The sequence below is a fragment of the Carassius auratus genome, chromosome 44 (assembly GCF_003368295.1).
Source record: "Carassius auratus strain Wakin chromosome 44, ASM336829v1, whole genome shotgun sequence".
Taxonomy (NCBI): domain Eukaryota; kingdom Metazoa; phylum Chordata; class Actinopteri; order Cypriniformes; family Cyprinidae; genus Carassius; species Carassius auratus.
In genome coordinates this window covers 2,944,465-2,956,878 of record NC_039286.1, presented here as the reverse complement: position 1 = coordinate 2,956,878, position 12,414 = coordinate 2,944,465, and the positions used below count along the sequence as shown (strand labels likewise).

Sequence of the window (12,414 nt, the reverse complement as noted above, 5' to 3'; positions counted from 1 at the left end):
GTCCCTCATTCTCTTTTCACATTCATTTCCTATGTATGTGTGATTAATGGGAGATGTCGAAGTGTAGAGTGAGCAAGCATCAGCGAAGGTGAGATCATAATTAGTTTAGCTGATGCAGGGCCCCTCCAATGGCGCATCTGGATGGGAAAATTACCCTATAGGAAGCTGGCGGCGCCCCAAAACTTTATACTGATATGTTGTGAAACACCCGATGAATCAAGTGCCCTTTTCCCTGCCAAAAAAGCTCTAGCGACTCGAAGCCAATATTATGTCTGCATAATAATGTATTAGAGCACAATTAGGAGCATTGTAGTTTTCTGGCAGGAGAAATGTGCTCCCTGCTCAAGCCGTCTGAAGTTAGGCTAAATAAATCGTACACATTCTATAGGACTAAATGAGTTTTGCAGGGACCATAATCGAGATAATTCCTTTGATTTGCCCCGGTTGACTCTCGGGATTCACTCTCGGGTATTTCTGTCCCGTCCCGGGAGATGATTCATGTGGCTATATCTCTCTTCCTGTTTTCCCTACTTGGGTTTATTTTTTCCCTTCTCTCACAGTAGAGTACAATATTTCAAGCTACTAGATATTTTGAGTTCCAGCCATATATTTAAAGGTTCCTGTCATGCATGTGTTGGAGAAGAGACATTTATTGAAAGATCAAAATATTTATTGTCAGGCCGGTGCGGGCCAACCAGTTTGAAGTGGGTGGTGTTGTTGCTGTCACAGCGGTATCTTACAAAGCCTATTAATCACGGGAAGGTTAATTAGTGTATCAGCTTGGTTCTATTAATTGTGCCTCATCCTGGCTTTCTGATTGGACACACTGTGTCCCTCTCCATCAGAGCTGCCATATCCAACAACACCCTGCTGAGTCTTGGGACCTTTTTCTCCTTTTTCCTCTGCCTCTCTTGATTTGTCATTTACATTCACCTCCCATCTCCATGCTGAGCATGAATCTCCATCCCTCTTTTTTTTCAGCCTGCTTTTATTTTGACTCATTTTGGCTCTCTTTTTATGATTTCAGAGACGGCGGGGCTCGGGGGTCTTCTGCGCCAACTGTCTAACCACCAAGACCTCGCTGTGGAGGAAGAATGCCAACGGTGGCTACGTGTGCAACGCGTGTGGCCTCTATCAGAAGCTGCACTCGGTAAGGGGGGAAACTAAGAAAACATCAGTGCAAGAAACGGCGAGAACGCCTTGCCGGCCCACCCACAAATCACAGAAACAGAGTTCAAAATGAACAGAGAGGTGACAGCGTAGCAGCCCTGGTTTGATCGCTTTATTTCTGTGCTGTCAGGCGAGGACCCTGGGGGAAGAGCCCTTTTGGCCTTCCATAGCCCTGCAGCCAGCTAATGGCCCTATGGAAGTAATTTTGCACCAGCTGGGAGCCCCACTTCCCACAGTCCTAACAAACACCTGACCTTAAAACCCGAGACACAATGCCTACTGGCACAACCTTAAAACCCAGTCGAGTGGAGTCTTTCTTTAACATTTATTCAGCTTCATGTTGTTCCAAACATAAATTTCTTCTTATTATAAATCTTTATTTAACCAGGTAAGTCACTTAAGAATTCGTATTTAGATCAACAGCCTGGCGTGAAAAAAGATGTTTAGTAGTATGGCTGCTTTTTTCCATATGATAAAGTTACAGATGTTTAGTACCCATTCACTTCCGTAGTAAGAAACAAGCAAATTAGCAAAAAAAAAACTCTTTTTTTGTGTTCCAAAGCCTTTAAGTCTATGAAAGTCAAAGTTTGGAAGGGTGAAACAATTATGACAGAATTCTTCTTCTTCTTTTTTTTTTTTTTTTACTTTTCCTTTCAAGATTTCCTTGAAAAAATGTCCTTTATGCAAGAGTATAACATTCTGGTTCTTAAAGTAAAAATCCCATTTATTTTCTCCATGGGGAGTTAACATCATACTCGCAGACTCTGTGCATGTGTTATTGTTGCTTGCATGCTTGAGGTATTGTACCACTAGGTATTGTTGATGCATGCTTGAGTAGTCGATTGTTTCCGATAGCGCCGACTAGTGGTTGAAGAACTCGATCACTCGACTACTAGACTAGTCCATGCAAGCCCTAATATATATATATATATGTATGGTTTATTAGGATCAGACAATATTTGACCGAGATACAACTATTTGAAAATCTGGCATCTGAAGGTGCAAAAAAAATAAAAAAAAATAAATAAATACTGAGATAATCGCCTTTGAAGTTGTCGAAATTAATTCTAATAAAAAAATCTATAATTTTGACCCATACAATGTTTTTTTTGGCTTTTGCTAAATATATACCCCAGCCACTTTAGACTGCTTTTGTGGTCCATGGTCACATATATGAATGCATAAAGCTGACTATTATATCAATTATTTGGGTAAGTCTGTGTGGACTGTGCACAAAGAAAAGAAACTGCTGATTTCTGTACTCGGTCACTAAATTACTTGATTTGATTAGCTTTTTCGCCTCCGTTCTTTGCTCTCCCAATTAAATTTCCATCTGAATTAGCTATTTTTTCCACATTTGCAGCTGTACCTAGAGCTTAGTGTTCAGCCTCGAAAGTGTTCTGGTGTTCTTCTATTTCCTTTGAAATTGTGTCTGGATAAACATGATGGGTAAACAGACTCGACAACATGTTGAGTAATTAAGCCGGAGAAACAGAAAAAGCATTGTGCTCGGGCCTGTTGCTGGACTTAACGTTGCTTTTGCATTTTAATCTTTGGCGCTCCATGAGAATTGGGTCAAGTCTGTGAGTGTTACGGTTTCTTCCTGACTTGATATGCAATGTTGGAAGCACTCTTTTGCCTCGGTGGCCTCGGGGTATCGGGACCAGTGCTTGGGTGGCACAGCCTCGGGAACAGGGGGCTGACTGAATCAGTGTGGTCGGCTGGGGTAAGGCGTTTAGGCACCGCAGTGCCTGGACCACAAGAGGCTCTTTCAGGGGCCATGCCACCTGGTGGCTTGAGTCATGCTAACTTGACCCAGCACAGGCCCTCACATCTGGCCTTCTGTCTGCACCGCCTCATCAGAGAGCCTGCAATCAATGGGCGCTTCACAGCCGTGCCTGTGAAATACTGTACGCTCTATTTACTGCCCCACATTAAACACTGTCTGGAGTAAATAAGTTTCCTCATGCTGTACGTTTTTCTAACTTTGACATTTATGTTGGAGTTTCATCATTCATTTATGCAGCAGCTGTACTGATGCTTGGATCTGTCTTTGCTCTGGGCTCCTGGGACAGAAAAGGTGGGGTGGCTATGACTTTTAGGGAAATGGGAACAATTCTTGACAGTTTTACAACTGAGATCACACTGCTATTAAAAGCAGAGGGAAGATGAATTAGATGAGAGTGGAACACAGTGACTTCAATTATTATTCAGCTCTAATCAGACTCACAGGCGATAACTGGTTGCACACGAAAAAAAATGGGACATATTACAGTTTAAAATTTTGTTCTGTTTTAATACATATTATAAAATGTAATTTATTCCTGTGATGGCAAAGCTGAATTTTCAGCAGTAATTACTCCAGTCTTCATTTGATCAATATAATGTACCCTAGCTGAATAAAAGTATTTGTTTCTTTCAACAAATATCTCAAATGGTAGTGTACAATAATAAAAAGAATAACAATGATACAAATAAAAAGTTCTACAATTTAATAAGTAATTGTATTGCATAACATGTTTACATGTATTGCAACTTTTCTACTGCAAACTGTATCTTGTATTTAGCTTGACTGAGGCATGTTGCGTGACTGGAAAAAAAAGTGTGCAGGAGTCTTTCCAGTGCACAGGCTATACAGAAGTGACATGTAAACCACAGAAAGGTGTGTTCGTATGTGCTTTATTAACACAGGAAATAATGAATCATGCATTTCAAATTTGATTGTTGATAGCTGACAGAAAATAAGTCACACTTTTCGTCTTGACAACGGCAGAGTTTAAAGTGGCACTATCATTTCAGAACGTTTAATGACGGTTCTGATATTTTTCATGTCATCTGTTATGAGCTTAAACCTATTATTGAGAACTGCTGCCTTTACTCTTCTTGAGCTTATTTATTTACATTTGTGACTAAATCAACCATAAAACCAGTCTTAAGTATAAATTTGAATATCTGGAATCTGAGGGTGCAAAAAAATCTAAATACTGAGAAAATCGCCTTTGAAGTTGTCCAAATGAATTCTTAGCAATGCATATTAATAATCAAAAATTAAGTTTTGATATATTTATGGTAGGAAATTTACAAAATATCCCCATGGAAAATTATCTTTACTTAATATCCTAATGATTTTTGGCATAAAAGAAAAATCTATAATGTTGACCCATGCAATGTGTTTTGGCTATTGCTAAAAATATACCCCAGCGACCTAAGACAATTATTATTATTTATTTTTTTTTTGGTCCAGAGTCATATTTGTGCAATGGCTTCATACAGTGCTGGTGAAAATGTGTATTTCCCTCAGATTGTATACAAAACTAGCAATAGCATAGATCTGTATTTTATTAGTTCTAGCTCAGTGCTCACCTTTGATGATATTTGATGATTACAGCTGTGTGGTGTGATGAGCTAAAGCCTGTGCTTTCTAGCGGAGGACTAAATGATCATTTAGGCTTTCTTTCAGGGCTTTTTTTTTTTTTCTTCTCTGTATACTTTTACTCTAAAGTAGCTTCTGCAATGGACCATCAGGTTGTGTACATGTCACACTCCACTAGAAGCTAATAAACAAGTTGTGGAGACGTCTCTCCGAAGCCCTCGGGATCCTTCGAAATGCTGTCGATTGGCTACAGGATTTGTTTGCCTGATGTTTCTGTTTTTGGTTTCTGCTCTAAGATGCTGAGTCATTTTCGGCAGTTTGATTTCTGAAGCGGAGTAAAGGCGGTGGGGCTGTTTAGTAGAAGATATCTCATAGTCTTTCAGGTTCCTCAGTTTTATAAATAATCGAGTGACTGTTTCACTGATGGTACGCTAACGCAAGCCAGCGGAGACTGTGTCCTTCACGTCAGTCTGGCAGTCAGTTTCCAGTAGTATTTTTATATTTTTGAATAAAAACTTTTATATGCTGTACAGAAATCATTTCATAATAGCACCTCATAAAACCACACTGTAGAGAGCCCTAAATGGAGGTCTGGGCTCCTCGTGCCAGAACACATTGCAATAATAAATGTCTCTCAGATTTTATCTTCTAATAATAGGACCGGACATGCGCAGTAGCCATGCGCCAATGCCCGACATAAAACGTGCAGCTGCCTCCGTTTTTTCTGATTCACCATCATGGAACTTTTTATGTGGGATGCAGAAAGAATATGTCATTCGTTCTCCAAAAAGTTCTTGCAGCTTCTGAACTCTGACCACTCATTGGAACAAGAGAAGCCCAAAAGGTAGAAAGAAATATCTGGAATAGCAACCAGATTCGGCACAGGGTTGTTCACAGACAGCACAGTCGAGACAGGCCTTCGAGGCTCCTTTGAGCATTTAATACATTTCATTGTTTAAAAATAAATCTTGCTTGGTTTCACACTTACACATACCTGTAAGTCTTTAGCTGAGGTACTTAAACTGTCAAAACTAGATGAGATTAAATAGATCGGGTACATTACACTACCATATGTTATTACAAAAGAGACTTCTAGAGCTATTTTTCTTTTTGTGCTGGATGCATTTATCATAGAATTTTATTGATTTATTTGAATTTTTTGTGTGTGTGTGTGTGGGGGGGGGGGTATTGTCATGCACATTTAGTGCCAAACATCTTTTATTTGCATTTTTCCTGTCCCTTTTTTGTCATATACATTCCAGTTTAATACTTATTATATTTTTCAATCTTTCTTTTCTTTTCTTTTTTCCTTTTTTGAAGTCTGCCAGAATTAGTGATTAGTGACTAAACTGGAATGTATATGACAAAAAAGGGACAGGAACTCTGTATATTCTGGTTTCCTTCATACTATAAAATCCATATATATTTATTTTTAAATGAACAGGGATAACCAAACGTATCCCCCCTCTAGTCAGTTATTCATTTTGTAGTAGTAAAGTACTGTAGATATAATCAAAGGCTTTGACACTTCATTGTCTCTTTTCTATGATATTTGAAACATAAAAGTCAAGAACTCATAGCCAACTGATTAATCAAGTGATGTTCATTTTTAAAATAATAATAATAATCATTAGAAAATTACACTGAAGAGATACAAAAAAAAATAAAGAAGATTGGGAAAGGAAAGAATGCCCTCTGTCTGTAGTGTGTAGTGAGGGCCTGACATGGTCCAGCAGTAGAGGGCACTCTTTCTGTTTGTCTGGCTTTCATTCCGGTCCTTTCTTCAGAAAGACAACAGGCCTGACATGTTCCAAAGAGTGATCTCTTGCATTTCAACACCATACATCACAGAACATTAACTAAACTGAAGCAACACAGTAAGATTTGTTTTAGATTTAACTCCAGTTCCCAGTGGGTAAACATTATTGAAATTATGCAACTCCTGTTTCTTGGTCGAGGCGGCTGTGTTTGAACTACGATTTTGCATAAATTATTTTTACCAGCTTTTAAGGGAAAAATGGGTACCAGAGAGTTTCTTTTTTGTCATACTGGAATAATCAGTCTTCCCAAGCCTCCCCATCTTTGAGAGAGCTTGCTTTCCTTAGCCTAGAAACATGACAGTGGATCTGAATGCTACAAAATCAAGTGGCTACCATACATGATTGATTCTTGCGATGTGCCTCTACCTCAAAGTCAACAACTAGTCAAAAGGTGGTAAAGGGGAGTGACATAGTTCTTCTGCCAGTTATCTCTGGGTGAGTCGTGGGTGATCTCTTCATCAAGCAAGGACTTGGAAGAATGTGTCTGACAGTGCAGAAGAAGAGTTGCGTCACCTTACTGAAGTTTTCCCCCTCAGGAATCTGAGCTCAGAAAAATAGATTACAGACAAGTGCTCCATTATTTCCTCCGTGTTTCAGGTCTGCCACTGAAGGAAATATGCATATCTCACATCTTTCCAACCACAGTAGTTTCCATTTTAGCATAGACGTAAAGGATGAGAAATGAGAAGGAACATACTTTTACGTTGGGCTTTTTCTTGTGAAGTAGCAAAATTGATTTGGAGGAAGTTGATTTCTCGCTTACAGGCTGAAAGTCACTTGTATAATTTACTCATTTATATTTGTGAACTCACTGTACTGCCTTGATTTTTGAGCTTGGTATACATGAAAATAAAGCAGTAATTAATAGCCATTTGATGGCAGATTATTATGCTAACCAGCCTAATTACAGGAGTGCGTCCTCTTGAGTCCCAGAAGGGATGAATCACTCCACTGAAATCACAATATTAGATCAGAGAGGCAGTAAATAGATCAGGTCCAGTCTCACACGTTTAGGGAAGCGTGTGAATATTTGTTTGTCTGGATCACACTCATGGATATTGTAACGAACCGTACCCAAATCTGGTATTAAATATGTTACATTTTTAACACAGAAACTCTGGTTTGCAGCTTTGTGTTGTTGTTGTTGTTTTTTATTATTTACTTATTTATTTATTTTAGTTTAAAAACTTGTCTACATTTTTTTTTATTACAAAACTTTATTGCAGTTTAAGCTAAATAGAAAAATTTGAGAGGGAAAACAACACTCAAAACTCTAAAGCATTATCATCATAGTAGTTGAATAAACTGAATTTAATGTGTTTATTTTAATAAATTTATAGTTAAGAAAAATATGCATCATGTCATTGACCCCTGTTTCAAAATGTAATAATTTGCATGTCTCTTTTTCAGACCCCTAGACCGCTGAACATTATCAAGCAAAACAACGGCGAGCAGATCATCCGTCGACGGACACGCAAGCGTCTGAATCCTGACCCTGTCCAGTCTGAGCAGGTGGGGTCCAAGCAGCAGCGTGTCAACAGCGAGGAGCGTCTCAATGGCAGCCCCTTAGAGAGGAGGACTGAGGAAGCAGGATCTGATGGGTCCTTATCACGTGCCGAGGCCCAAGCCCAGTTGGGTAAATACGAGGCATATGGTCCCTCAGGACCCAAAAGTCACCCTAGCCCCCGCTCCACCCACGCGTTCCTCGTCAACCAGACGCTGGAGATCCACAAGCGTATGCCACCCCTGCATATGCACAAGAGCCCTACAGACGGTGGGGCCGAGGGCAACGGGCTCAGCGCAGGACCCCAGGGCAGCGACGCCAAAGGTGGCTCAGAACGAGGCAGCCCTATTGAGAAGTACATGCGTCCATCGAAGCAGGCCAGCTACTCTCCTCCTGGAAGCCCTATCGAGAAGTACCAGTATCCGTTCTTAAGCCTGCCCTTCCTCCACAACGACCTCCAAAATGAATCGGACTGGTTGCGCTTCTGGACTAAGATGCCTGTGCCGGGCAACCCGGGCCACTACCTGAGCCCTGTGGCTGGCCTTCCCAATCCGTGCCAAAGCTTTGTGCCTTACCCTTCCTTCGGCTTACCGCCTCATTTCCCCCCACCAACCCCTTCTGAACCCGAAAGCGACACGCCTCTCGATCTAGCCATGAAACATTCCAAACCCAGTCCTACGCCCAATGGGACCCTCGTCACCAAGGAGAAACAGGCGTCACCTGCTTCTGAAAGAGAGCGGGAGACAGAACGCTCAGATGAACCTGAAGAGGAATGCTCTTCTTTTTCTCCACAAGTCCCAAAACCAGAGATGGTTGATCAGGCCACACAAGATGAAATCTCAAGCAAATGCGCCCACTGTGGCATTGTCTTCCTGGACGAGGTCCTGTACGCCCTGCACATGAGTTGCCATGGTGACGGCGGGCCCTTCCAGTGCAGTATCTGCCTGCACACTTGTGCCGATAAGTACGATTTCACAACCCACATCCAGCGAGGCCTCCACCGGGCCGCCCCCGAGGCCAACGCCAACCCCTCTAACCAATGAGCTTTACAAACCTGCAATCTGAGCACAACTAGAGCAGCGAGGAAAGCGAGGGATTGTTCAAATGAATGCTTTGAACTTTTTGCTTGAAATGTGCCAAGACGGATCACGGTGCCTAAGCAGCCAATGCAAGGAACGTCAGTCAGCATAGCATTTCTGGGGGAGCTCACACACAAACACACTCACACACTTTTAAACTTTTAAACAAAGACATCGGTACATGTAGCTACTCAATCTAGATAGATTTTCATTAGTCCAGGTAAGCAAGGTACATCTTCTCCAGTTTATCGCTTCGTTTCTCATCGTTGTGTGTATTCACAGATTTATGGAAAGTTCTCTTACCTGGTCCTGGTCAAAATGAGGATGTGTTTCTGCATGTGTGGCTTAGTGTTGAAAAAAGTGGCAGTCGTCTGTCACTATGGCAACAGCATAAATGACTGCCGTCCTCAAACATCCAGCATCCTCAGGGAATGTGTTTGGCTGAATAGACAACATTAGTTTATAATCTGGCTGGCTCGAGTTGACATTATACTAAATGTCTTATAGTTTTCTGTTCGTTGGTTTCATATTTTTTTTTTTAAGTTAAAGGGTTAGGTAACTCAAGTCTCAGAATTCCATCAAAACTTTCAAGCTGCTGCCTTAGTTGCTGGGATGCAATTCTCTACTCTAGAAATTTGGGAAGGAATTAAAAAGATATATTTTTTTCTAGGTTGTTAATAGTAAAACCATATTATCAGTGCCTGATATATTGTACAGAGTATTTTCTACATGAGATGTTGATATGCAACATTGAACTTGCATCTGAATAAGGGCCTTGAGTTTGGCTCTGACAAACGTTTACATTTGCAAATGTAGCAAACGACGTAATGAAGCACCACCTGAACTTTTTTTTTTTTTATGAAAACAGTAAGAAAGTTTAATTTCCTTTCCTCCAAAGGTGGAATATTCAACAAGAGTACTATGTTTTGTTTTGTTTTTTTTTTGGCCACAAAAGGGCACTATTCATTCCAAGCATTTTCTGTTGCCTCTCCTTAGCATGTATGTATTTATGCTTTTTAGTTGATGAAGAAGCTTGTATTGGACTAAAGTCTTCCTGTATTTTTCTCCTGCTCTTCTGATACCAGACATTCAAGGAAAACTGAAGATTCTGTGCTACATTTGGTAATTTTATGGGAGCTGGTGCTCTATAATATACAAAATAATAACTTGATGTCAGTCTAAATTCATTCCACCTTTAATTATAATTAATTAAGAGCAGTTGAAAACAACTTCGCCTTTTTTATTTTTTAAATTACAATTTTATTGTGTACTGTTGATGAAACGTAATAACTGCAGGTGTTTCTGGTGCCTTTCGATGGCAGTTGTCTCAAAGAGGCATAACTTTGTTATTTATATTGTTGTTTCACCCAGCTGTACTTTGGTTTTTATGCTCCTTTTGCAATTGTTATCATGAGGAGTGGACAACTGTTTACCTGAGCGACTGAAAACATATTTTTAAGTAATAATGAGCTCAGAAATGACCCAGACCTACTTAATCAAGTCAAGCGCTTGATTTATTTTAAAGCTGTTCATTCATCTTCAGTTTTACATTTTATTTAAATAGAAGGGGGGGGGGGGGGAATTAACCTCCCAGATTCTGTTTTTATTTGCAACTAGATGTCTTTGTTGTTACAGTACGCTCCCATGTGTACTTCTCCACGCTTGCTCCTTTTTATGGTCAGGTTCAATGAGTTGTGTCTAGTCTGACTTCATACAGACATTATTTATATGAACTGGGGAAAAGTGGGAGAGATTGAGGCTCAAAATGTCTGATTTGTGCTTTATCTCTCTCTCTCTCGGAAACTAGCCTTACAAAGCTGCTTAACTGCAAATGCCTCTTAGAAATTACTGAAATCATTATAGACTGTCGCTTTTCAACAAACCATTTATACAGTTGGGTATTAAATAACAAGATTCTTTATTTTAATATTTTGTCTACATTTTTTTTTTTTTTGTAATTTGAAAATGTTAATGCTTGCACTTCAGTTACTCTATTGCAAAAGAAGAAAGATGAGATGTGTTATTAGCATGCTAAGTACAGGTACTGCATTATAATAAATGAACGAGATCTTGCCTATGTTTGAAGGTCTTGGCAATATTGAAACACAATGAGTATTTGATGGAGCCTGGAAGCTTGTTTGGTCAAGGCAAAGGGCATAAATATGTAAATGTTTTAACCATTATTCTTAGAATGTTATTGTTTTTACACTTGCTGCATTTAAAGTGCATAGATGATTATTTTAGGATTTTCTTTTTTGTTTCAGCTGCCACCTTAACTTGGTTTTATTTTTAAATTTTTGTGTGGTAGGTTTTTACATGCAAAAAGTTTCAGTAAAGATGGCAAAGATGTCTGTTACATCTAAACTTGAATAATAATGATGATGACGATGATAATAATTATGATAAAATAAAACATTTTAGCATTTTTTCTGTGTACCTGGTCATTAGAATGTTTTTTTTTTTTTTTTCTTGGTAATTTAACTGAATTTAAGAATATTTTTTCTTAGCTTTTGAAATATTTTTACAATTTAAAATAAAAGTTTATTTTAATATGTTTGAAAATTTTATGTATTCCTGTGATGGCAAAGCTGAAATTTCTGCAGCCATTACATGATAACATATACGTGAGATATGTTTCAATCTACTAACTGTTTAGTGGCCAGCAGTCCAGCTCTACCCAGGTCTGTTGATTATACTGTTCAATCTGAAGAGCTAGATCTATCCTTCCTGTGTTTGATTAACTTGAGTCGCAGGATTGTAGTAGCACTGTGTGGAACTGCCATTGATTGCTGTCCAATGGTTTTGTCTCTTCTCCTACAAGACTGTTGGTTAAGGGCAAACTACATAAAGTCATAAATGTCAGGGCAGGGATTGTACTGATTGTACTGTAGGCGGTAAGATGCCAGTTAAAGTACTGAAGAAAACCAATATATGAAGCTGCATAACTTATTTGGCATATTTGTCTTGTTATAGGGTGTATTCACACCAGGAAAGTCCGCTAGTTCACTCACTTTGGTCCGGACCAAGTACAATATTTTTTGATTTATTTATTTTTGGTCTGGTTCGCTTTCACACTGCCCTTTTTGCAAGTGAACCAGAAACTGCAAACAAAACCACACATGTGCTAAGGTCATCCATTCATTGAACGGAAATTCTCAAGCAGGGAGAAGCAGGAAGTTTGAAAACAGGCTAATCATGGAGATTTTTCGTAGGGCAATTGTTATCATTTTACTAATTTTCTGTTATCAGCTACAAACGCAATATGAAGACACTTATTAACATTTAAATGAGACAATGTCATCTACAGTAAGTAGACATTCAAAAGGCCCTTTTTACCGCCGCAGGTTCCGCCACTGCGGCGTTTGTAAAGTGCATTCGCAACTTTTGAGCGCTGAGTGGCTGGAACGCTTTAAGCGTTTCAAAGCACAATTTGTAACAAGGATTTTGCAATAACAAAGAAGTGAAAAT

At 39.4% G+C, this 12,414-nt stretch overlaps 1 protein-coding gene across 1 annotated transcript; it reads left to right on the top strand.

The window, feature by feature from the left end:
- Positions 1 to 295: 295 nt before the first annotated feature.
- Positions 296 to 11,382, top strand: LOC113062139 (zinc finger transcription factor Trps1-like). Its single transcript, XM_026231760.1, has 2 exons — positions 296 to 1,150; positions 7,774 to 11,382. Exon 2 carries the CDS (start codon positions 8,101 to 8,103, stop codon positions 8,908 to 8,910), a length of 810 nt encoding a protein of 269 aa, XP_026087545.1. The 5' UTR covers positions 296 to 1,150; positions 7,774 to 8,100; the 3' UTR covers positions 8,911 to 11,382.
- Positions 11,383 to 12,414: the final 1,032 nt, after the last annotated feature.